At 40.9% G+C, this 24,322-nt stretch overlaps 1 protein-coding gene across 2 annotated transcripts in view; it reads right to left on the bottom strand.

Moving 5' to 3' along the window:
* Positions 1 to 21,405, bottom strand: part of PTPN2 (protein tyrosine phosphatase non-receptor type 2) — a 33,532-nt gene extending 12,127 nt beyond the window's left edge. The window contains exons 1-6 of one of the 2 annotated variants that reach the window (XM_065628215.1): positions 21,202 to 21,405; positions 17,420 to 17,510; positions 9,603 to 9,703; positions 8,845 to 8,943; positions 7,542 to 7,679; positions 156 to 365 (exon numbers count right to left, since the gene is read on the bottom strand). In XM_065628215.1, coding sequence (XP_065484287.1) covers positions 156 to 365; positions 7,542 to 7,679; positions 8,845 to 8,943; positions 9,603 to 9,703; positions 17,420 to 17,510; positions 21,202 to 21,405 — 843 coding nt within the window. The remainder of the gene's footprint in view (positions 1 to 155; positions 366 to 7,541; positions 7,680 to 8,844; positions 8,944 to 9,602; positions 9,704 to 17,419; positions 17,511 to 21,201) is intronic. The other variant, XM_065628216.1, reaches the window with a different exon arrangement.
* Positions 21,406 to 24,322: the final 2,917 nt, after the last annotated feature.

Here is a 24,322-nt window from a genome sequence, read left to right as displayed (position 1 = left end):
GGGGGGGAAGTATGATGTCTTAGTTAAAAGTTTTCACTGGCATGTCATTAACTTAAATGCTTTTAAAGCCGCCTGACTGAAAAGCCCACATTGGGAAGACAGGCAGGGTGTCAGGAGAAGGAAAGGAGTGACAGAGAAAATGATCAAACACTTACCAAGACAAGACAAGTATCTACTAATGAAAATGTGCCAGAACGTCCTATCCCTGCACTGCAGTGAATCACTGCAGGTCCGTGTTCAGGACTTAGCGAACCAGACTCTCTGACTTTAAACAGAAAGTTCAGGAATGAAGCTGGGGATTCAGGAACTCCAAAGTCTGGCCATGTAGTATAATGAAAATGAAAGATCATCCTGGACTCACCACTCTAGAAGTAAAAACAAACAGACAATACAACTAGAAAGTATACTACTTTTGTTTAGTTAGCACACTTTTCCACAATCTAAATCAATAACTATTTTCTATTTTAAACCTCCCATTTAGACAAACAATCCAGTAACTTGCTTCAACTTGGATGACAACCAACAGTGCAACCTGAAGCAGTTTTTCATCCAAGTTGGTAGTTTTTCCCTTTGCAATTATTACCATACACATTTTTTCCTTCTTCTCAAACTTCCAATATCATATTTGGTTTGTTTTACTACTTGCCCCTAAATATTCTTCTGCTATTAATGCAGCATAATGGCTGACAACAGTTATTAGGCTACTAGCATCAACAGGACTGAAAAAAATCCCCGTCAGCATTGCAAGTCCTCTCTGCTGTTGCTCGGAACAAGTTTTAATATCAAGAGGTATTAGCATCTCCTTTATACTGACCACACTACTGAGAGGAGCGGGAAGCTTTATGGAAACAGCCTAGAAGAACCCATATAGCGGGATGTCTAGCAAGACTTCTGCTGGATGTGTTCATTCTTCGTAAGAAAGAGGATTCCAGAACCACGCAGGTGTTTTAGACCCACACAGCTCTTCTAACACGACCAACGAACTGCAAGTATTGAAATGACAGCAAGAAACTACGGATGTACCTGAAAAGCTCTGATGACAAATTTGGATCATATCTTTACGGAAATCACTTCAGACCTGCTGTTCAATGCTACTCCTTGTCCCCCTTCTTCTCTTGCTGCAGTGATTTTGAGACAGCTTGATCACTGACTTAGCTCAGGAATTTTAGAAAGGCTTAGTTATTTTTATCCTCCCTCCATTTCATCTAATTTTCCACAGTGATTGAAACCTACATAAATCTCCAGAAAGCTGGAACACAAGGTTTAAAATATCTATGCATTCCAGAAAAGCTATTTTTCAGCAACAGTAAAATGTAGCTATGGAATTAAAATAGATTCTGCTGTTCGTCTTCTCCTCAATCTGTTTCAACTTCTTATGAGGGACAACTTACGAAACTCTTTTGTGAAATTAAAATAATCCAGTTCATGGTTACCACAGCAACAAAAATACTCTTCTCCCATTTTGCCTTTTGCCTTCAATGCCTGATACTGCAAGACTGCCAATATTTTCAAAGAAAACAGTGGATATTAACATGACTCAAACACTCTCAAATGTACAGTTATCTTCCAGGAATATTTTGTCTTTTGGCTAAGAGCTCAAGAAGGACAACAGAGTCTGATCCATAATATTGGGAAAATGAGTATACATTAAGATTTCAAAGGGAAAAAAAAAAAATCTACAAGGGCCCACGTTGTATAAATACACTGGGATTTCTCTTATTTGTCTGAAGTAAAGCATTAAAGAAAGTGCTTCCATTTTCAACTGAGATCTTCTTACTAGTCTTTTCTACCTAGTTTTTCAACTAGTGAATTAACTCACTAATTAACTGAAATGATCCATTTGTTTAAAAGTCATGAAGGAGATACATTTTTTTTTATAAGAAATCTGGAAATTATAGAATTTTAAAGAAGATAACGCTCTTAAACAATTTCCTCTATTTCTAAGAAAAATCAATTTACAAATAAAATCAAGAGGAAAACTGAAGAGATGAGCAAAATGCACATACTAGGTAAATCAAAGGTTACACTTATTTCTTATGAATCTCAATGATCCTCTGAAGTAATTGATTCTCTTCCCCTTCCCCTCAAGAGTCTTAAATAGCATTCCAGCTGAAAGCCTCCTTTATACCTCAAGAAGGCAAAAATGCTCTTATCTATAGAAAACAAAGGTGATCTGTGTTGTGGGGTTTGTTTCTGTTTTTCCTGAAATCCCATCCTGTAACAAGTACTAGTTCTCTCCTAAAAATATCAGTGGTGCTTCGAGCATGTAGCCAAGTGTCACCCTGCTCATACACTCATCTGAAAATAGGTATTTCTAAAGGAAGATGAAACAGTACCGTTGTACATCTCATCCAGCTCTAACCCACAGAATTACTTTTTTCTGCCTGCCCATATTGTACAAAGGCTTTATGCATCCCACAATTTTCCATCACTTCAGCTCAGTATAAAAATATCTGGTCTCTTCATCTTTCTCCTTGAGTCCCATTTCAGAGCACCGGAACTGGCTGGTCTCCTTTGAACTGGCAGTTTCTCACCATACAGCCAAATCCCATTAGAATATTTCGAACCTCCCACATTTTCTCTCTTAAACAGAATGGCTCTTTCAAGTGGTGCCTGGCAGTCAAGCTGTGCAGCTGAAATACTGTCTTTGTGTGAATACCCGTAACACCCTTCCTTAAAGAAAGCCCCTGTCACTGAGCCCCGCACCACAGCTATTGCTGACATGAAGTGATGCAGGACTAGAATGAGAAAAGGTTTGGCTTGCTAGAGATTCACAACTGCTGATGGACAGAAATACAATCTAAAAGAACAACTGATTTTATTCAAAGTGTTATCAGGAAACTAGATATTTTGCTAAATAAAATATTTTGCTAAATAAAATAAATAAATAAATAAATAAATAATTTTGCTAAATAAATAAATAAATAAGCAGGACTTCAAGACTCAGGCAGTAATGTAAAATTTTATAAATGTTATACACAGGAAACACATTTCTGTGTGATAACTGACAACCAGCCTGTTCAGAAGATGTTCACCACAACATATTCTTCCAAGATCTATTCCCTAAGACTAGCGACCAAAAGAAAAAAAAAAAAAAATCCTTGAATAATTATGGGACAACTTTTAAACAAACCACTTTTCAAGAAAATTAGTCAAACCATTCTAGCAAAAGTTTCATGACCTACTGGGATAAGCTTTCAGTAAACAACCAACATAGCTAAAATTGATAAACTCAGAAAGTCACCACCACAGCTCTCCACTGACCACCGGCAACACTAAGAGCATAATCGAAGGATGATCAAACCACAAGCCATGCTCCAGGTTACAAGCAGGCATCCACACAAGGGCTTGAGCAGGAAAATAATATAATGCCATTAGATCAACTTGCACCAAAACAAGCCTTGTCATAACCTTTTTACAGTGTCTATCCAATCACTCAAAACAAAATGGCATGAAATCTTAGAATAACTTGAAGTTGTTCAGTCACCTGAGAGTATGAACGTGAATAAAATGCTACCAAAATGCTCAATGGAATTTGATGCCTTCAGTGTCAAGTAGAATAGGTGAAGACAGAATAATGCTGGTCTGTCAAATTTCACACACTCCTTATAAAAGCCTTCATTTCATAGTTAAAGGGCTACTGAAATGGTCTAATATATGAAGGCATAAAATACACCTATGACCTCATAGTGATGCTGCATTTAATGATCATGCTGAAGTGCATTAACAATTAATTTGATGATGTAAAATTGAGAAGGCACACTCTAAAGGCAATATTCTAAGCACCAAAATTCAAATCTTACATCAAATTTCACCACAACCTCTTCTAGCTGTTTATTCTAATTCTTGGAAACATGGTTTTCAAAAGGTACATAAAAATGGCAATGAGAATAATGGGGCCAAATAATCCCCACAAACATTCTGTGGCTTTTTTAGTAGCTAGTGTATATCAACATAGTAATAGCTATTGCCCATTGAATCTGCAAAACACTTGACATTCAAGTGAGTCTGGGTTCTCCTAAACTCTTAGACACCAGTACCTTTCCTAACACCTCAGACTTATTTCTGTGGTCACAAAGTCCAAAATTAATCCCTGTTGCAGGTCATGAAAGTGACATGAGGATGCCCCACAAGTTTAAAAGCAAATGTTCACCATGTTTCAGAAATCCCTTCAAAACACTATAAGAATTACAGACACATCTGTATACAAAGGACACCACAAGACCCCAGAACATCACATGCTATTAGATTGCTTGCCTCCACAAATAAAGCATCTTCTCAGTACATTTAAAATTTTGGACATTGGAAACCAGCAGCAAAGCAAACCTTACCTTCTTGATCTACACTGGCACTTCCTGGCTCCTCCGCAGGATCAGACAGCGAGGGCCACTAAGCAGTCATGCGTCACCTTAATCTGACAGCAATGGCCACTCGGAGGGTTGTATTAACTCGAGAATCCATTTTGCTAATGGATTTTTCAACATATTTGCTATTTGCAGAGGACTCAAGATTCCACTTGGGGTTTATTAATGGACCTTACTCAGAAGTATCATATCACCAGTGTCACATCAAATCTAGTTCATTTCTTCTAGTCCGTTTTCCTCCAGCAAACGTATTATTTGCAAACCTCAGTTTCACCTGCTTTATTATTTCTAGGAACCCAGTCTGAGATATGTTTCATCAAGGTTCCTCTGGTAATTTAAATTCCTATCCACTGCTCCATTTCCTCACCCAGTCAGTCCCTGGTTTCCCTCAAGTACTGATGATCATTTGCCCTCCCGCAGCTTCCCTGAATTCCCCAGTACCAACCTGGTGTGATTTTGCTTATAAGCTTTCATTATGTGTCACATTGCATCTTTCTCCAAGCTATCTGGATTGCCACACCAGAAATTACTGAAAATACAAGTTTTCTTTCACTGAAGACCAGTATTTATACTTGTGACAAGGAAAGCTAGAAGCAGCAATAAAGAATAATAGAAAAATACACATCCAACATAAGGTGAAGTCTTCCAGAAGCTAGCTGTCAATATCTAATGATTCTCCCATGATATCGCCACAAAACTTAGCAACCATATCCAATCAGGTCATTTTACAGATTTAACAAAAGGTTCTCATAAACACCTATCACTTCCCAACACAGGCAAGGATTTGCAGAAGCTTTCGGTCAACCTGTCCTCAAGGAGAGTTCTGAACCTGAGCAATTACAGCAGAAGACAGCGGTCAACTTTCAGAAGAGCTGACAACACCCACAAAATGATGGAGAATACATGATGAATCATGGTAGAAAGGCAGCTTCGAATTTCTGTATTCTAAAACACAGACTGGAAATGCTGCACCAGCAAGACAAAGCACACAAGAAATATTTTCAAAACTTTTGGAAATATACCAATAAACACCATCTCCTCTCCAAAGCTTTATTGGACTACCCTAGCCAAAACAGCAAAACCAAATGTTTGCCTAGAACAGATATAAACAAATCAACCTGCCAAATGCTTTGATCTAATCCTAAAAAACAAACATTGCCTCCTTCCCCAAATCCCACCTGTACTTTCAACTGCTCTTTAACAAAACCAAACCACCACCACCAAAAACAACCAAACAATCAGAGGTTGTTTCATTGGTAAGAACATTAAACAAGCACTTTACACTTAATACATATGTATTTTGCTTATATATTAGAGAGATTTGTTGCAGGAACACAAATTTACTTGAGTTCAGAATGGTTGTATTATAAAGACAACTCTAGTTCTCTGCATTTTCAAGGATATACTAAAATTGCTTCAGTATTCTTCAAATTCAGAGTATATTTTGTTCATGAGTCATTTTATATTCCAGGCATCAAGTGGCTAAATGTCTTTACTCTGCCTCCACAAAAGTCCCCTCCAGAAAAACTTGTGCAAGCATAGTTAAGCTCGCATTTCAAGTTACTGGGAATACTCAGTTCCCACAAGTTTTATAGTATTATTATCAAATTCTTACAGAAGGCTGCACTTAAAATTCGCAGTATTATTCTAGTAACTATATAGGTTTTCTGTCTAAGTAACAAAGTATGTTCTACTTCTTGTAGCTGTTTTATATAAAAATATTCTTTGGAGTTAGTATTTGTGGAGCCTCGTAGGAGTGCCAGGGCACTAACATAAAAATTCAATGCAGTAAGTTTGCCAAGTATTTGTGAAACTGAGTTACACGACACACAAGAAACTCTCTACAATGCTGATTGGCCTGCATTACCAGTCCAAAGCAAACCCAGAAATCTAAGCGCTCAATAGCTCCAGCTCCAAAGTCTACTGTAGTATACATTGTGCTGTTCCTCAAGGGATTTCTGCATTTTCCGGCTAATGTTATGTCAAAACATACACATATCATGAAAATTGAAAATAAGAAGTTTAAGATTAGGGGCCAATGCCAGTCAGATAATTCCACAAAGCAGCCTTTTGGTAGTTACGAAAATTTGCCTCAGTTTTCCAAAAAGGAAAGTTACTCTGTCTCAGGCACTAGCTTGCAAGCACTGCTCCTCTTTTCTCTGCCTTTGCTGTCAATAAACAAACAACTAAACAGAAATTCTTCAGGTTAGTAAGACAGAATTTCATAAAGCTCTTCTTACATTGAACAGACCAAGGAACAACATGCCAAGTTTTACCATGTTAGTCTCGTGAGGGAGGTTTCATATTAACAAATATTATCTCAAAGTTAATAGTTACTATAAATTCAAGTAATTTTGACCAAATTTGTCAATGTTTAGTTGTATAAAACAACATGCAAAGGAACATCTTCAAGCTTTCCTTTCCCAAATCCACTAACACAACCTTGAATAAAACTTGCCATACCAGCACTTTCATTTATTATAAGGCAAGGTTTATAGGGAGAGAGAATATCTTACAAGACATAGCTGGAACAAACAGACAAGCTCTTCAATCCTGTCTTCAGCTCTGAAACAGAAGCAGCAAATTCCAACCCAAGCTCAGGCCAGGAACAATTTTTTTGAGCTTAACTTGATTAAATTGTCAAAGTGCTTAATTTTTAAGAGAAAGGGATGGTTGGTCCTGTGGAGCAAAAGGGGAGGTAAGCAAGAGGAGATAAAGTTACCTATCTACAGGTGGTAATCCCCCCTCCCCCCAAAAAACTTTGATAGCTGACTACGGAAGACTAAAGTTCTATTAAAAATAGTAATTACTAAGTCTGATTTCTGATAATCAAAATAAATGAGAATTTCAAGTCCTAGGTCCCTCCTTTTAGGGTATTTCTTACAGCTCCTCTTAGAATCACCACTACTATCAGTTACAATTCAGTATGTTAAGGTACTGCCAAATAGGAAATGTAAGTATAAAAATGCTAAAGCTGTTATCTCTTTTAATGTATAGATTAATTGAGGTCTAACTTGCTTATATGCCACACATACATCTTCAACATTATCAGAAGCAAAGTGCATAAAAATTTTTAGTGTAAAAGATAACTCAAACCTGCAGTGACAATACGCTAAACAGTCTTCATTATATACTTAAGCCCAGAAATATGAGCTCTACAGACTGAGAAAAGCTTACGTTGATATTTTCTAATTGCAGGAGATGTACTGTGTAATAGGACTTGACATCTTCAGATACTAGCCTCACACGGAAACCTGTTTCAGTGAATGTCATTACTTCTTCTTCTTTTGTTGGCCAGTATTGTGCACACTTCACCTATTTTTTTTTAAAGGAAAGAAAAGAAGAAAAAAAGAAAAATCTGATTAAGGAACCCAGTATCTTGTACTTTGCATGAGCATATTCTGAGATCCTGTTATTCAATACAGTAGACTCAAGTACTTGCTCTCAGTTTGAGGAATTCTCTAAGTCCATCATGTTTACAGCCAAATTATTACAGCTGTTATGCATTACAGCTTTATCTGTTTATGCTTGCTTTCACTGCAGGGCTACCATGTTTTGAGATACGCCTTAACCCTTCTCCCTCTCCCCCCTGTAGTTCTCTACAGTGAACAGAGATCTTTACTCAGCTATTTCAACACCATTTCTCTCCTCCATTCCTGATGTGCATACCTGCACATTTACATAACTGATGTCACACACCCAGTTTTCCCAAGGCTTGCTGAATACTGGAAGATTCTATTGAAACAAAAGAATGAACTAACAAAGCAATGCAAAACTGTTGCTTGTCTTCTATTCCTGTCACACTGCACTCAAACTTTCTGTAGGAAAATATTTGCACAAAAAAATAAGTGACTTTTTAATGGGCTATTCAAATCTTTTTCACTAAAAAAATCTTATCTGAAGAGAAACTATAAACCTCACGTGACATGCATTTATAACTAAAATCCACAGTGGTTTTGGGTACATTAGCAGAAAAACTACACAATAACAGAAGATTCCTGTGTTCTGCACGTATACCACCAGCTGTAAAGAATAAAAAATAACTAGACCAGTTTGACAGTTGCTGGGCAGCAGCTTGTCTTCCTTGTTACAAACAGTTAAGATTGCTATATAACAAATATACTACTCTGTTAGATTTACAATAAATAATCTAAAGATACTCTAATTCAGACTTGCTTTCCCATCTTCCATTTTGTTCCAGAGCATCTTGCTCTGCTTCTACTCGATCTCATTTCTATCTGTATATCCTCATTTTTCAGGATGTTACTTTCACCTTTCTGGACGTAGATTTATTAGATACTGTTTTCACCAAACTGAATTTTGTGCCTTAGCTCCATCACTTTAATATTACATGAAATATATGTTATGCTATACACCAATGAGAAAGTCTTTTAATTCTTTTAACACACCACTCAAACGTTGGTCAACTGTGTTACAATTGTGTGGCCTACTTTACAACTTTAGGTCTAACATTACTTACCGATTCTTTTTCAACAATTCTGTTCAGCATGACAACTGCTTTGGTTTGTTGTTGCCATACCATTAGCCAAAAATGACAACATGTATTAGGTAGTGGACCCTGTGTAGTAAAAAAAGAAAAAAAAAAAAAAGAAAAAAAAAGGGTGGGAGAATGTATAGGCAAAGCAGTGTTTGAATATAGTTCACAGTTCACTGTGTGAAACATAAAAAAGTCTTCCTCTGAAAAGTTTAAATAAATTATTAACAGAATTATAGAAATGACAGGCAAGAAAGTAACCACACTGCACAGATCATTCCACTACCTAAGTTTTTTGTTTTAAGAAGGAAGGGGGGGAAAAAAAAAAAAAGAAAAAAAAAAAAGAAGAGGGCATTAAGAACTCAGGGAAAGGGATTTTTCAGTTTGGGTATCAATACTATTGTGCTGTTAGAAGAAAAGCTACTGCAGGCTTGCTCAGAAGGTACAAGAAGAAATAATGGGTAAAAGTATTGTTGCAACCTGTTTCCAAAAGAACTAAAGAAAATAGCAAGAAATATTTGAAAGCATTATATGTAGTGAACTATGCATATATAAATATTCCCTTTAGCTTTTTCTTAAAACATAAAATAATGTGTCCACAACTAGATCAAACAGGTGGTTAGAATGAGATATATATAACTCACAGAGACAAGAAACCATTCAAATAGAAATGACAACTGTACAAATCCCCCTCCTCCAGATTCTCCATCCCTATAATAACCTAGTTAATTGGTACTACTTACCTGTGTTAAAATGTAGTATCTCTGGGCTTCTTCTATGACCACCAGGCTGGCATTGATATAGTCATTCTCGGTGTTCTGCAGTTTTACACGACTATGATCATCTAAAATTCAAAGAAAATTACGAATTAATGATGCATCCATTTCATGAATACTCTCTAACAGGCAAGTTTAGGTCTGACAAGCAATTAGAAATAAATCCTGCAATACTAACCAAATGGCAAACTACAAATATACATGAAACTAATTTCTCATGCAACTTTGATAACTGTCTGTTTCATTCTCCTCTCAGCATTCCATCAAGGTAATTTCAGACACCTATTATAGAAGCTGCTCAGAAAACTGGAATACCTAGTTTTCTTTAAAAAACAACCAAACAAAACAATCCTGCCAAAAGCAACATGTGAAAAGATGCTCACGGACATCCCTCAGCAGTTGCATTTCCTTAGTACAACAGCACCACAGCCCCCCACCAGGCAGCACTCTGTCCCATCACACCAAATCACTCCACTGCATGTTTCCTTTAACTTCAGAATTCCAAGATTTCTGGTGAACTGAAGTTTCATAGGCTGAGGCAGAATCATATAGTTAAACACACAGAGCTTAAAAAAAAAACCAAAAAACCCACACAAACTGAACTTCTCTAACAAGCCTACTCGCAACAATTCAAACCAAGCTTTGATCAATTTAATTTCCCCTATAACTTATTGTTCAGTTCTATACAAATTAAAAATACCGAAGGGCACATGCATAAATGTACCTATTGAACAAATCTTCCAATTTCACTAAGCCTTATCTTATTACATGGCTTCAGTCTCTCACGATTACACAGGCAAGACAGAAAATAGCCCTATTTATGGCAGAGACAAGCAAAAGACTCCATTTAAAATTCTAACATTAATATGAGAAAGATTATCAAACTGTCATACTAAAACACTGCATAATAAAAAGTCTCAGTGGCTGCTCTTAGAACCTTTTAGTATCTGATTTCCCACCCTCTAGGAGACATTTAGGCAATTTGACTTATTCACAGTAAGTAATCCTTCAGCCATTGATTCAAACTATATTAAATAAACAGCATTTTTAGTTTAAAATTTGTACACAACTGCTAGCCAGGAAATGAGATCTCAATCGACTGCAACCCTCCTGAAGCTCAGCTGCCTAGACAGACTGTTTATGAGAAGAGTAAATAAAAAATAGTAAATGAAAATGAATTTAAGACACTTCAACACATTTCAGGAAGAGATGGAAGAGATTCTATAAAGAAACTGGCAAACCTGACAGTGAATTAGAGTGCAGTGCCAGCTTTTAACCTACATTCACCTGGTCTAACCCACAAAACTCACTCAGGGTGCACATTGATGGCAGTGCTGCCTTTAAAACGTCAGCCTTCTCTTCCCTCTCCCATCCCTGCACCATAAGGCTACCTTCCCTTTGACAAACATCTTGGGAAACACACAAAATCCTTGAGTTTTGACAAAAGCAACTACCAAGTTCACATTCAGTGCACCTATGACAGCTCAACTCAGATTTAAGTACCAGTATTACAGCCAGTCTATACAGCACAAGGCTTATCTAAGAAATCCATGAATATGACCTCAGATGGGCAAAAAGCTGATGGGAATCAAAAAATAGTTGCTGAATTACTGCTACAGACAGCTCAAATGATTTTAGAAATACTTTCCATATGCTTGGAAACATGGGCAAAGTACATTTATTAGGTCTTTATCTGCTTTTATGCTCTCATCTGCCTGCTATTGGCAACTGCCAAAGAGGATCTTGCTGGATTCTGTGAAATAAGTCAACAGTAAATTACTACCTCTTTCTTTTCTTTTCCTTTTTTTTTTTTTTTAAGGACTGAGATTTAGGGTTGTCATCCTACCTCCTTCAGCTGCTACCTTTTATATGCAGCCATGTACAAACGTGCAGAGGACAGAAATATGCTGAAAACCTATTTTTAATACAAAAATATGAGAAAGTTACTGGTTTAGTCTGTTTTCATTAGCATTCCAGCTGTAAGGCAACACCATCTTGTCTTTCAGGACTCTTAAAACAATTTATGATACGTCTCTATGAAGAAAAAATATTATCAAAGCCAAGATACAGTAAAATTAAGAAACATATGTGTTTAAAGTTAAATATATCTCCTTGTATTATTTTGTCTGGATAGGAAAGTGTTACTTTTTCCTTTCATGTATCACTTTATCTGAAATGTTTCTACTGGAGAGAAACCAAGACCTTTGTAAATATTACATGTCATTTGCCAACAGGAAAAACTTAAGATCTTGTTATAGTAAATCACACATACCGGTACTAGTGTTCTCGGAAAGATGACGTAAGCAAGCGCTGTTAACAGTTTAATCACCCGGCAGCAGCTGCTGTATTGCTGCCAGTAGGAGATAATTACCGAGGCTCTAATGAAGCTTCCTACTGTAATCTTCACACACATTTCCAGGCTTAGTTTTTCTTTCTAATAAATTATGCTTTGTAAACATGACAAATGAAATTCTGAAAGTGTTTTTAAAAGCCCCTTTAACAACTAATTTCATGTACAGGCAGCCTCCCTCCTCCCCAACTAAAACAGAAACGATCCTACAAATAAAATACACTGGCATACACCCCTTAGGACAAAGAAAACCTCTAGAATATATTGATTTCCTTTCTTTCAAGGGAAAATGTTCCTAAAGGACATAATGACCCAGAAACCTCATTCAAGCCCTGGCTTGCTCTTCTGAATTAAATGAAGCAAGCCAACTTTTGACAAAGAGTTAGCCCTAACATATTTCCCGTATATTAATCTTTTCCAGTTACAAAATACCTCAGATTTATATGAATGATAAACTCATCTTAAATCTTATCTTAAACATTTTTCTGAAAAGTTGCCATGCCCACAACAGCTAAAATATAGTACTCATTTTCTGAAGTGCTAATTCCCCTATTTTGACAAACTATGCAGCCCAAAAAGGAAGTGAAAACCTTAAAAATGCTTCTCATTCTGGCTTCAGCACTAAGAAAACTACTCCCAGAACCATCCTGTCTGAGATAAGCACACTCTTATTATCCACTTCAAGTGAAATCCTGCCCCACTGATATCACAGACAGCACTCAAATAAAGCAGAGACTTCACGTTACACATCAATTCACCCACTCCCTGCTAATAAGAAAATTACATATCCAGTTAGAACTGAGATACAAAACATTTGGTGTTTTACCTCATACAGTTCTTGCAGTTGGTTAACGAAAGGTTTTCATTTGAAAACAACTGTGTTTCTAGAAGTGAAACCAGTGTATAACTTAAAAATTACCTTTTATCCAAGAGATGTATCTGGTTCCCCAAATATAGAGCCATTAACAACAAAGGAGGGTGAAATACTACTTAGTGAATTTTAAAAAGTCATAAATAAAACATGTAGCCATAAACCATCCCAGTGACCCAGTCTGACCCTTTCCTGCCTACCTGCAAATCCCCTTCATTTCACTAATTTAAATCTAGCCTGAGCTGCTAAATTATTCAAATTACAATACTCTGTCACTGGACTTACAGTCTGAAGTTTCAGGAGTTGCCTAAGGCAAAGGAAAGGCAAAGTGACTCTTCCCCACCCTGCCACTGGTTGTATATAATGAATGCCATCATATCAATCATGAACAAGCTCATAACTGAAATCTATCCATACTGAAATGTATGCATAACTACCGAATGGGATCCTTACACTTTTAAGCAGGACTGTGAAAATAACTTAAGATACAATCAAGTTCGGATCAGTGTGTGCTATAAAACTCCCCTCTTCCTCAACCCCAAAGAAAAAAGTATCTCCAAAAGCAGCATCTTGAGTTCACATACCATGTTTCTGGTAACAAGATGTTTCAGAAAATCATGAGGTAATGTCATAAAAATCATCAACATCAGCTTCTAATATCGACAACAAGAAGTGCAGTAGGCTTATTTTGGAAAGATCACCTCCCGGTTCTCAGCACACTCGAAACGTAGGACAGAAAGGGAACATTTTTGCAATGATAATTAATCAGCACTGTGCTAAACCATCCACGTCAGCTCTAACTCCATTCCCTGTAAAGCACAATATTCTTCATGTTCCTCTCTCCCTGATAACAACTGTAAGCCTGTGGCTGAAAGGTCCAACAGAGAGTTTACTAATGGCCATAGGAAGAAAATAAGAGAAATCACTACCTCTCAAGACATTCCAACAGCAATATGATCTACCAGGCAAAAACATTCAGATGACCTAAGAAATTGGGCTACACACATTACAAAGTAAGCTTAAAGAAACAACTGCATAAACCCTCACCTACTCCCCAAAAGCAAAAGAAAAATTAAAAAATCCTATCAATTTTGCTGAGGGGATTTACTTCTTGCCTCTAAATCTGGGAACATGGTAAGCACATCTCTAAAGGTGTTTACAGTCAACCTGAGACACTAGACTCCTCTGATATCAACTAAGGATAAGATTTTGAAGGAGAGTAATAACAGGAATCTTAGAGTTTATTAAAGCTATCAATAAAGAATAATAACCTCACAAGTTATTTTCCTCTTAACAATGTTTTCTGAGAAATGGTTTCATCTGTCAGGAAATGACTGGCTGTCAAACCAAACCTATTTCAGATTAACTTCCTGTTTCAATACTACTGCATAGCCAAAATATTCTTCTCCCTATTCTAGACTAATACCAAACTGCTAGACTGCTATTTATTTTGGCTAGGCAGTAACTCTTGAGGGCTTTTACCCAACCAAACTTATACACACCACAGCTCTTTAGCCAACAAAACTGGACACTAACAAAAATATTTATGAAACCGGAGACAATGTGAAACTCAGCTGTAATGGGCAAAGATGATTACCCTTTCCCAGCCAACAGAAATCAACTTTTACCTAGAAATGTATGTAATGGACAGAAATTGGTTTCAGTGTGCGGTTGAAATGGGACAAACCAACCCGAAGCATTTTTTCCTGCACTTGTAATCGACATCTTTTCCATAAAACAGAATAATCTTCGCATTTCCTCTTGTAGACTTACCACGTCAGATTTTAGACTGGCTTGGCCACTATCTAGATTAACAAACTATTTCTCACTGCTATGGAGAAATAAAACATTTTACTCAAACTTTGTCTTCCAATATGTTAAGTAGCTAGATCTTAGAAGTTTAACTGCTAGTTCTGAAGGCCTTTGGCTATCAGAGAACATTAGTATTATCACCTGTTTTTCATTTAAACACTGTTAAAGAGCAGTACACTTTGCAAAGTGAGGGACTGAGACGTTAAGATTGTGTAAGACTGAGTTATCTTGCATTTCTGCAATGCCAGTTCCTTTCATATATGCACCATGATTAGATGTGTTCACCACAGCGACAGAACTGCACAGCTTTTATCCCAGCTGCTTTGAAATTTAGGTACTGTTATCTTGGAATGTTATTTATCATATATTGCCTTCTAGGTCTATTTCTCCTCCCAACTCTCACTATTGTTACAGAAACAATTATGAATCATATTTGAAAATACACAGATGTAAAATTCAACAGGAACTAGTTCAAACACAGTGTTTTGTTCTGTTCTGCTCATACAGCCTGTTCCTAGTGCCCAGTTTTGCAGGCTGTCTTGGTGCCCAATTCAAACATCCTTTTTTTCATAAATGCTAAAAACTGAGACATGCCTCATAAAGTTCACCATCTTAGTTCAGTCATCACGTTAAGACTTCAGGTCAAGTAGCATATGACTCTAACTGAGCCCAACTACTACTTCAAGAGTAGATTTTTTTCTGTCTCTCAGATATTACACAGGGTCCAGGAATTAATACAGTGACATAACTGATCTCCTCCTGATGAAACAAGCATACCAGAAGCAGGCTTTGCCATCACCAAAGCAGAGGTGTTTGGTGCTCTTCACTACTGTATAAGGCAGGCCATGATTAAAGAAAACTTTGAGCTCCAAAAAACTACAGGAGATGAATACAAGTCACACCTCTAAGATTACTGCAGGCATTATTAGATGCTACTTAAATAACACAATGTGTTTTTTATTTATTTTAGGAACACTCTTTCTAAAAATAAAGCAAACTCACAAACGTGTTGCAGGGTAAGCTGCCATTCTCTTGCAGTAGCACCTACAAAATGAAATCCATGGATGGGAGAAACGGTAAATGCATGAATACAGCTCCTGCCACAGAAGTTTACAGGATATTGGACCCATAAATAGAACTTGGGTCTCATGGATGCCAATCCAATTTCCTGCCTTCTCTTCTTACAAACCCTATCCCAATTTAGGTATGAAACAGAAAGAGAATAAAATACGATCTGCTTTGCTTCTGCTAAGATGCTAATGCCATGCTGTAACAGGACAGCAAACCCGAGACATGTTAAGAACTTCTGTACAGATCAGCGAAGGTCTAGCAGAGGCCTATCCCCCTTTTCTGAGCACACAGCAGAAGTTAGTCAGCCTTGACTAATTTGAGGTATCTTCTTCAGAGCTGTAGATTTCTCAGACAGATCATACCAGGGAATGCCATGCAGACACAGCAGAGAGGCTGTGCACCAAACTCTTAAGCTCAGTTCCATCGGAGTGCAGCACAGAGATTCAGCGTTAAGCCAGACTGGACCCATTTGGTAGGAATACACTGTGCAAGTTGGCATTCCAGCAGCAGCCTAATGAGCAGCGTGCAGTGCTGCATCTGACCAGTATGACTCAACCCGAGATCCTTTCTGTGCAATTTTGAGAAGTGCTATGCACATGCCGTTACCACAACTTTCAACTGGAAACAAGGAGTTCAGCACTTCTCCAAATCTTACAATAGGTATTCAGATTAGGCTCTCAAACGAAAAGCCCCAGTATACCAGCAACCCTTCAAAAATTCTAGATCCAGTAACAAGAAGGCTTTTATGAGCCTTTGGTGCTCTGGGAAATGTCGGACTGAAGAACACACAAACATTTAACCTGTTCCAACTTCAATATTTTGTAGAACAATTAAGGCTGCACTAAATTTTTTCCTAGTTCTTTTGAAAGATTTATGATAGCTTTCTCCAGCTATAACTGCATATTGGTACTCTTTTGCTCACATGTCTATTTATAACAATTTTGGATTACAGTTTCTAAAGTAAATGCTGTCAAAAAAAGTCCACAACACTCCAGTAGCAAAGAAGCTGGTAAAAGAAAAAGCTGCCTTCACCTAAGATGCAAGATCATTATGTCACAAAGACCACTGTATGGCTGTTAGTAAAACAGAAGGCACTCCATACCACATCTACTTGCATTAAGAAAATTAAAAAACAATTTCATGCGTACATTCTTCCACACAGACAAAAATAACAAAATTTCAAGTATTTTTTAAAGCAACAGTAGACATCAAGTGGCATTTCTCCACACAATGTTATAAATGCTCAGAATCACTTAGCCCAAAGGGAAACTGTTTGTGTTAGGCAAGGCTTACTAATTTCATTTCTGTGCTCAGCAGATGTTGACTTTTTTAATGACAGACAAAGTAATTTTAAACAATTTCCTTATGAGAGAAATATCTTTACAATGTCACTTTGCAACTCACAAACATTTACTTATAAACTAATAACTATGATTTGCAATCACTTCTCATTCACCATGCAACACAATGAGTTTAACCCACAAACTTTTCTCCCTTCTGTGCATGTGTTACAGAAAGCACATTTATCACAGGATACACGCCTACAGAAATAAACAAAATACAAAACCTACAATGACCATGATTTGGTGCTCTTCACTCTTCACAATCTACAGTATTTAAAAGTAACGTAAATAAAAAGTCTATAAGGTTCACTGCAATAATTACAGAAAAAATACTTACATGGACTAACATCTCTGTATCTGTTTCGATTTCTGTTTTCTGGATATTTTGCAACTCTGTGGGGGTAGTCACTGGATTTATGTCGAATTTCCTTTAAAAGATAAAAAACACAATTTACTTATAGCCAGTACGCTGATTAGCGATAGTGTTCTACACATCCTATTGTAAGACTTTCAGGCTTATTCATTATTTAAGGTAATTAATAATTAACATTTTCAAATGAACCTTTACTACACCTAGTGTCATTTTCACTCAGAAGATGTGTCTCTCATTCTTGGACAAGCTGTTGCCATTTAGATCTCCCCACACTTGGCTAAGACCACCAAACTAACACAGGCACAATTTGGGAAGCAACTGGTATAGCAGGAACAAAGGGAAGAAAAAAAAACCCCAGGTATTTATTATGCTTACAGTTTACCTCAGACTTGCATGTTACCACCCACAGCAATAAGAGACTCAGAACTAACAGCAGTATAGTGCTTGCTTCTTTACACCAGCTGTCAGTGTAAACTCCCACAGAGATAACTGAACTAGTTCACAGAATCACAGAACAGTTTGGGTTGGAAGGGACCTTAAAGACCATCTAGTTTCAACCCCCTGCTGTAGGCAGGGACACCTCCTAATAGACCAGGTGGCTCAAAGCCCCATCCAGCCTGGCTTTGAACGCTGCCAGGGATGGGGCATCCTGTTCCAGTCTCCATCCTCATGGTGAAGAATTTCTTTCTTATATCTAATCTAAATATACCCTCTTTCAGTTCAAAGCCATTACCCCTTGTCCTGTCACCACACGCCTTTGTAAAAAGTCCCTCTCCAACTTTCTTAGGTACTGGAAGGCTGCTATAAGGTCTCCTCCGAGCCTCCTCTTCTCTAGGCTGAACCACCTGGAGAACAAAGTTAATGATTTTATGGCTGCTGTTAACAGTAACAAGATAATTCCTGGTGGTTTCACGGCTCAACCCATAGAGTTGTAGTAGCTAAACAGGATCCAATATGAAGCAGCAATTCCAGACTCACGAACATCAATATGAAATCACAGCCTGCTTCTCCCTGGGCATTAATACAAATCTTTCAATAATCTGGATTTGGAAGATATTCAAACATACTCATGTCATTGATGGGCTTTTTTAAAGAACATACTGTTCATATATTCTGAACGTTCTGTTTTATTAATTTCTTGCCTCTGTATCTTTTCCTCAACTTCAGTAAGGTATACAGATTTACCTCATGTAGACAACTGAAAACACAGCTAAAGTGCTATTGATGAGCAGCCTCCAAAGAACTGAACCCCTTTAGATCTCAGTACCAATGCCACCTCAGCAGACGTGTTGTACAGCACAGAACTGAGAATATCTTATTTTAAATTTCCCTTTGTTTTTAGATGATGCTGCTACAAATGATCATTATGTCCCAAAGAGCATTTAAACTTCTCTTTAAAACTAAGCACTCTTTCACCTTCTCTGTGTTCCCCCTATCTTGTCTTTCCAAACTTCCTAAATAGGTTGTCCAATGTCCAGACTTCATAGCCTGTCCCAGACAATTAACACAACCAAAAAGGACTGCAGTGCAAATCTAACACAGATAAGGAAGCTCCATTTTCTTGGTGCTTAACTGCAGTGCCAACCTATAAAGAACCTAAACCACAATGCAGAGCAGAAACTGTCAAGCACCAATGCTCTATGGATTTGTATAAAAATCTCTCCATGTATTAGACAATCAGTGTTTTTTTTTTTTAATTTTGACACAGCACACTAGAACTTGTCTTCTCCTCTAGTTTATATAGCTTACAAGCTTTGGGATGATGAATAAATGCGTCTGGCAGGCATTCACAACCAAGTTCCCATGAAATGTAAATTTTGTATTATTCCACAACAGGATGCAACATTTTTTGTTTTAAAAGCACTAGCATCCTCTGTACACAGAAAAAGACCTGTAATTTAGTCAAGAAACATCAAAACAGCTAGAAACACTACTACAGTAATGGGGATAGGGCTTGTTAAAAAGAGCTAAACCTAAGGAAGTTTAATGACCAGTTCTAAAATCCATTTTCCCACATACAATCCAGCCATCACAAACTGGAGGAATAAATCAGATGCCAGATGTAATGTAATGCATATTACACAAGAAAAAATTGCACTGGGGGAAAAAGAAAAAGCGAAGAATCAGTATTATTTATTCAGTCATTAATTCAGATTGGACAGGAGCCCTGGGAGTCAACATAAATATTCCAAGCTTCATAGGATTTTATCACAAGTCTTGGTAAATTAATGGAATGGAAGGGCAAATATGCATAACTAGTCTTAACAAGAATAAAAAATGCTAATACTGAACTTTTTTTTCTTCAGAGAAATTTACACTTCTCAGGGCAAATATGTATGTTTCTCATACAACACTATCATAGGAAAATACCTCCATTAAAAAAAAAAAGTGGAAAAACAAGTAGTCAGTAATTAAGAGTATTTTCTACAAGTTTGTGCTATTTAAAAACATTGTTTGCTATTTTATATTTATGTTTTTAAGTAGCTGTGTATTCTCTAGTTTTAATATAAAACAAATGCATTAAGTACCCTGAAAAAAATCCCGAGTTTGCAAATCTACAAAATCAGGGAAACATAAAATTTTAGTAAAAAAACTTCATTAAAAATATTTTACAGCATAGCTGTAGAAAAATTAGGAAACCAGTACACAAAGTATACTGAGCTTAATATACAATTTTCTCTTCGGTTTACTTCTCCAAGCATAACTAGATAATATTAAAATGAGCTGGGAAAGCTAACTGGTCCAGTCTGGCTATACCAGATGCCATGTGTGTGTGCGCTTTTCTCTCTCATGAAAAATACTGGTTCTGGAGTTCTTCCTGTACACTATTACCTCATTAACTTAGTACAGTTTATTTCTGCTATTCCCTGTTAAATTCAAACTGCAGTTCAGTTCCATAATATATATCTAGAGATAATGTATTTCAAGTACATGTAAATCGAATACGCCACTAATTTAACAGAGAAGAAGCACAACCTGAAGTTAAAGAAGAGAACTCTCGCTTTAGATTGTTTTTCCTCATTTGTGAAAGAGCGCTGTAAAAATACATACTGGCCGAAACAACTGCTCTAGTACTATAAGCTTATATATAAAGTCTGGTTTATGGCACTGACCCAAAGACTGTTGTTGCAAGTTAGTAATCTCGTTGTTTATAGCGAAAAAGCGGTGTATGTTCTGAGAGACAAGGGAGCAGCCGCCCGGCGGGTGAGGAGGGGGAGCGGGCGCCTGAGGACCCGCTGCGCAGCCGTTTCGGTGGCAGAGCCGCCAGCCCCGGGGGGGGACGGCGAGCCTTCACCGGATCGGTATTATCACGTACAACTTTCCGCTCTGCCTGGAAACCGCGGGTAAAAACACGCTCGCCCGGCTCAGGCCAGGCCCCCCGGCTAAGCCCTCCGCGCCCCGCCGCCGGCACCCGGCTGAGGCGCCCCGGCCGCCGCCGGCTCCGCGCAGGCGCAGTGCGCCGCCAGCACCCCGGCCGCCGGGCGGCGCGCAGGCGCAGCGGCAGCGCACGCGGCACGGCGCCTGCGCGCTGCCTCCCTCCGGCACCCCGCTCCCAGCGAGCAGCAGCGGCCGCCTCCCGGGCGCATGCGCAGCGGCTGCCCGCAGTTCCGCTGCGTGCACCTGAAAACGAGTCGTGGCGCAGCGGCTTCCGCTCCCCGCTGAGGCGGCTCGGACCGGCAACCGGCGCTGCCGGCCCGCGGCCCTCTCCCCGCCCGGGCAGAGCCGGAGTGACCTCCTTCGCTCACCAGATAACGCGCCTGCCAGTCGTTGGTGGCATCGATCTTCTGGAACTCCTGCTCGATGATGGCGGACATGGCGGTGGCGGCCAGAGCGCGAGCCTGTCCGGAGGCCGGCAAGCTCCCGACCCCTCGCGCGCTGCCCGCCACACGGGAGCGGCGGCCGCGCACATACGCTCGCAGCGAGTCCCGCGCCGCCCGTGCCAGGCGCATGCGCGGCCTTTGGCCCCGCCCACCGAGGGCTGCGAGACCACGCCCCCGGGGCTGAGGGAAGCACCTGGGGTGACGTCACGGGGCGCCGGGCGCGCGGAAACGGGAGTCCGGGTCGCCCGCTGGTGGTTTCGGGGCTCGGCGGGCCTGGAGCGGCCCGCGGCGCCTCGGCCGAGGGAAAGACGACTTGGGTCGCAGAGCCGGTAACAGCCGCTCGTTGTCCCCGTGTCACTGGAAGGACAAGACGCGGGCAGACCTCCATGAGCGCGGCCGGCCGGCAGCGCGGTGCCGCCGCTGAGTCCCCGACCCGGCTCAGCGCGGTGCCGGCCCACGCTCCCCGCCTTCAGCTGCTCGTTTTAATAAAGCAGAAGTTAGAAAATACGGCCGTGTCGGACAAGCGACGGCAAGGCTTGCTGTCTCGAAAATCAGAAACGCGGCAGCCCGCGGCCATCGCTTCGAGGAGAAAGCCCCCGAGGCAGCGGCTTCGCGGGGTCGGCGGGAGCCGCAGGGAAACGCGCTGCGCGGATCGGCCGCGCGGAGCAGCGCCGTTCCCAGAGGCGACCTGCGCTCCGTGACTCAGCACAGGCTGCTGATTAACGTAACGGCGGTTTAATAACACGCGTCGATAATTAGCACCGCAAAGGGGAAGAGATTAAAGCCCCGGGCTCCGTCCTCACACCCCCCCTCCTTCAATGGCAGCCCTGCCGTTGGCCCAGCCGCCTCCTCTCTGCGGGTGACATGTCCCAGATGCAACTCCCAGCCCCCCCTCACCCTGCAGCGACCACCCCCCCGCCCGCCACTAATCGGGAGGTTTAATAAGGATCATTTTTAACCGCGCCCTCCCACCCCGCGCCGTGGCCCAGCCGCTCCCCGCAGCTCCGCCACTCTGCCGCTAGCCCCGCCCCGCCCGGCCAACCCTGCCGCTTAGCCCCGCCCCTTTATGGCGTCCCTGGCGTTACCCCCGCCTCCTGGGCCTTAGCCCCGCCTCCTGGGCCCTAGCCCCGCCTCCTGGGCATTAGCCCCGCCTCCAGGGGCTTAGCCCCGCCTCCAGGGGCTTACCCCCGCCCCGGGCTTAGCCCCGCCTCCTGGGGCTTAGCCCCGCCCCCCGGGGCTTACCCGCTCCCCGTTCTGCCGCCCCTGGGCCCGTCGCGCCCCACCGGCTGCCCTCCGCCCCGGGCACCCTTCCGAGAGCCCCGCCAGCGGGCTGGTGCACGCGTGGGGGTGCTGAGCGCGGCATCTCCAGCCCCCGTGATGACTGCCGTACCGCGCTGCCCTGCGCGCCGTTGCCCCCGAGCAGCCGCAGACGCTGTGGGAGTAGGGCCAGGCGTCGGGTGGTTTATAGAATCATAGTCACTTCAGTTGGAAGAGACCCTCGGGATCATCGAGTCCAACCATAACCCGACTCTAGCACTAAACCATGTCCCTAAGAATATCGTCTAAATGCCTTTTAAACACCTCCAGGGATGGTGACTCCACCACTTCCCTGGGCAGCCTGTTCCAGTGCTTTACAACCCTTTCTGTGAAGATTTTCCTAATATCCAATGTGAATCTCCCCTGGCAAAACTTGAGGCCATTTCCTCTTGTCCTATCACTTGCTACTTGGGAGAAGAGACCAACCCCCTCCACGCTACAACCTCCTTTCAGGCAGCTGCAGACAGCGATCAGGTCTCCCCTCAGCCTCCTTTTCTCCAGGCTAAACAGCCCCAGCTCCCTCAGCTGCTCCTCATCAGACTTGTGCTCCAGGCCCCTCACCAGCTTCGTCGCCCTCCTCTGCACTCTCTCCAGCACCTCAGTGTCCTTCTTATGATGAGGGGCCCAAAACTGGACACAATATCCAAGGTGTGTTTCTCAGCGCAGCTTCAGGTGTGTGAGGTGAAGAGGAAAGGCTGGCGGGGCGAGGCGCTCGCTCCATCAGCGTGCCCGTGCTGTTCCCTGGGGAAGCTGCTGACAAGGTGGCAGCGCGGTGTGAAGGCCGCGGTAGCACGGGCAGCCAGGGACGATGCCCGGCATGGGTGTCACCCACCTAAAGGCCAAAAATTGGGCGCTGGAGAAACGCGGTCTGAGCGCTGGGTGAACTGAGTTCACGCTCCCCTCCGCTGAGGTGTTTTGAAAACACAGGGGCAAGGGTCACTCAGCATGACGTGAGAGATCATAGAATCGTAGAACAGTTTGGGTTGGAAGGGACCTTCAAAGGTCATCTGCTCCATGTATGTGCAGTCACGCAGGTAAGGCAAATGTTTTTGGAACAGACTTCTGGTTTTGACGTCCAAATGCCTGTCATCCACTGTTGCATTTCCTTCCTGTCTGCAGGCTGCAGTCCTGTGCTCCAAATCCACCGGCTGATGTCCTCCCTCAGGTCCTGTAATGAACCTGGTATCCTGTACTGTGGGGTTGTGCATGGTGCACCTGTGAAGCATGGCTGACAGGACAGTATGCATCAGTAAGTTCATAGCATGTCTTCCCAGGTAACTCAAGGAAATGTTGCATACAATTTTCTTGAACTGTGCTTTCAAACTTTGAAAGCTGTATAGAGAATAGCTTTTCTGGATTTTTCTGCCTGCAAGACTGTCGCAGTTGAAATGGACAAACGACATAGACCAAGTTCTTAAGTACAAACAGCGGTCTCCATTTATTGCCACAAACGCCTTTTTATATAGTCTTTACCAGCTCAAGTGTCTTTTTGCTATTGGTTACAAGTTGCGGTAGTAACATCTCATTGGCTAATTTTGCTATCATCAATGTTATTCTTTTACCACCTTCTCTCTCATGGGTACACCTTATATCTCCAGATACTACTTTACTCCCATCTTTCTCACAAAATAATATCTTAATATCTTCGAGGCTAATTTCTGTTCCCATGCCCTCCATCAGGGAATCCACGGACCCACCATAGTCCCCCACACAAGACTGAAGGACAGGC

This window comes from Caloenas nicobarica, chromosome 2 (assembly GCF_036013445.1).
Source record: "Caloenas nicobarica isolate bCalNic1 chromosome 2, bCalNic1.hap1, whole genome shotgun sequence".
NCBI lineage: Eukaryota > Metazoa > Chordata > Aves > Columbiformes > Columbidae > Caloenas > Caloenas nicobarica.
The sequence above is the reverse complement of the archived record's forward strand: the minus strand, read 5'-3'. Positions and strand labels throughout refer to the sequence as shown.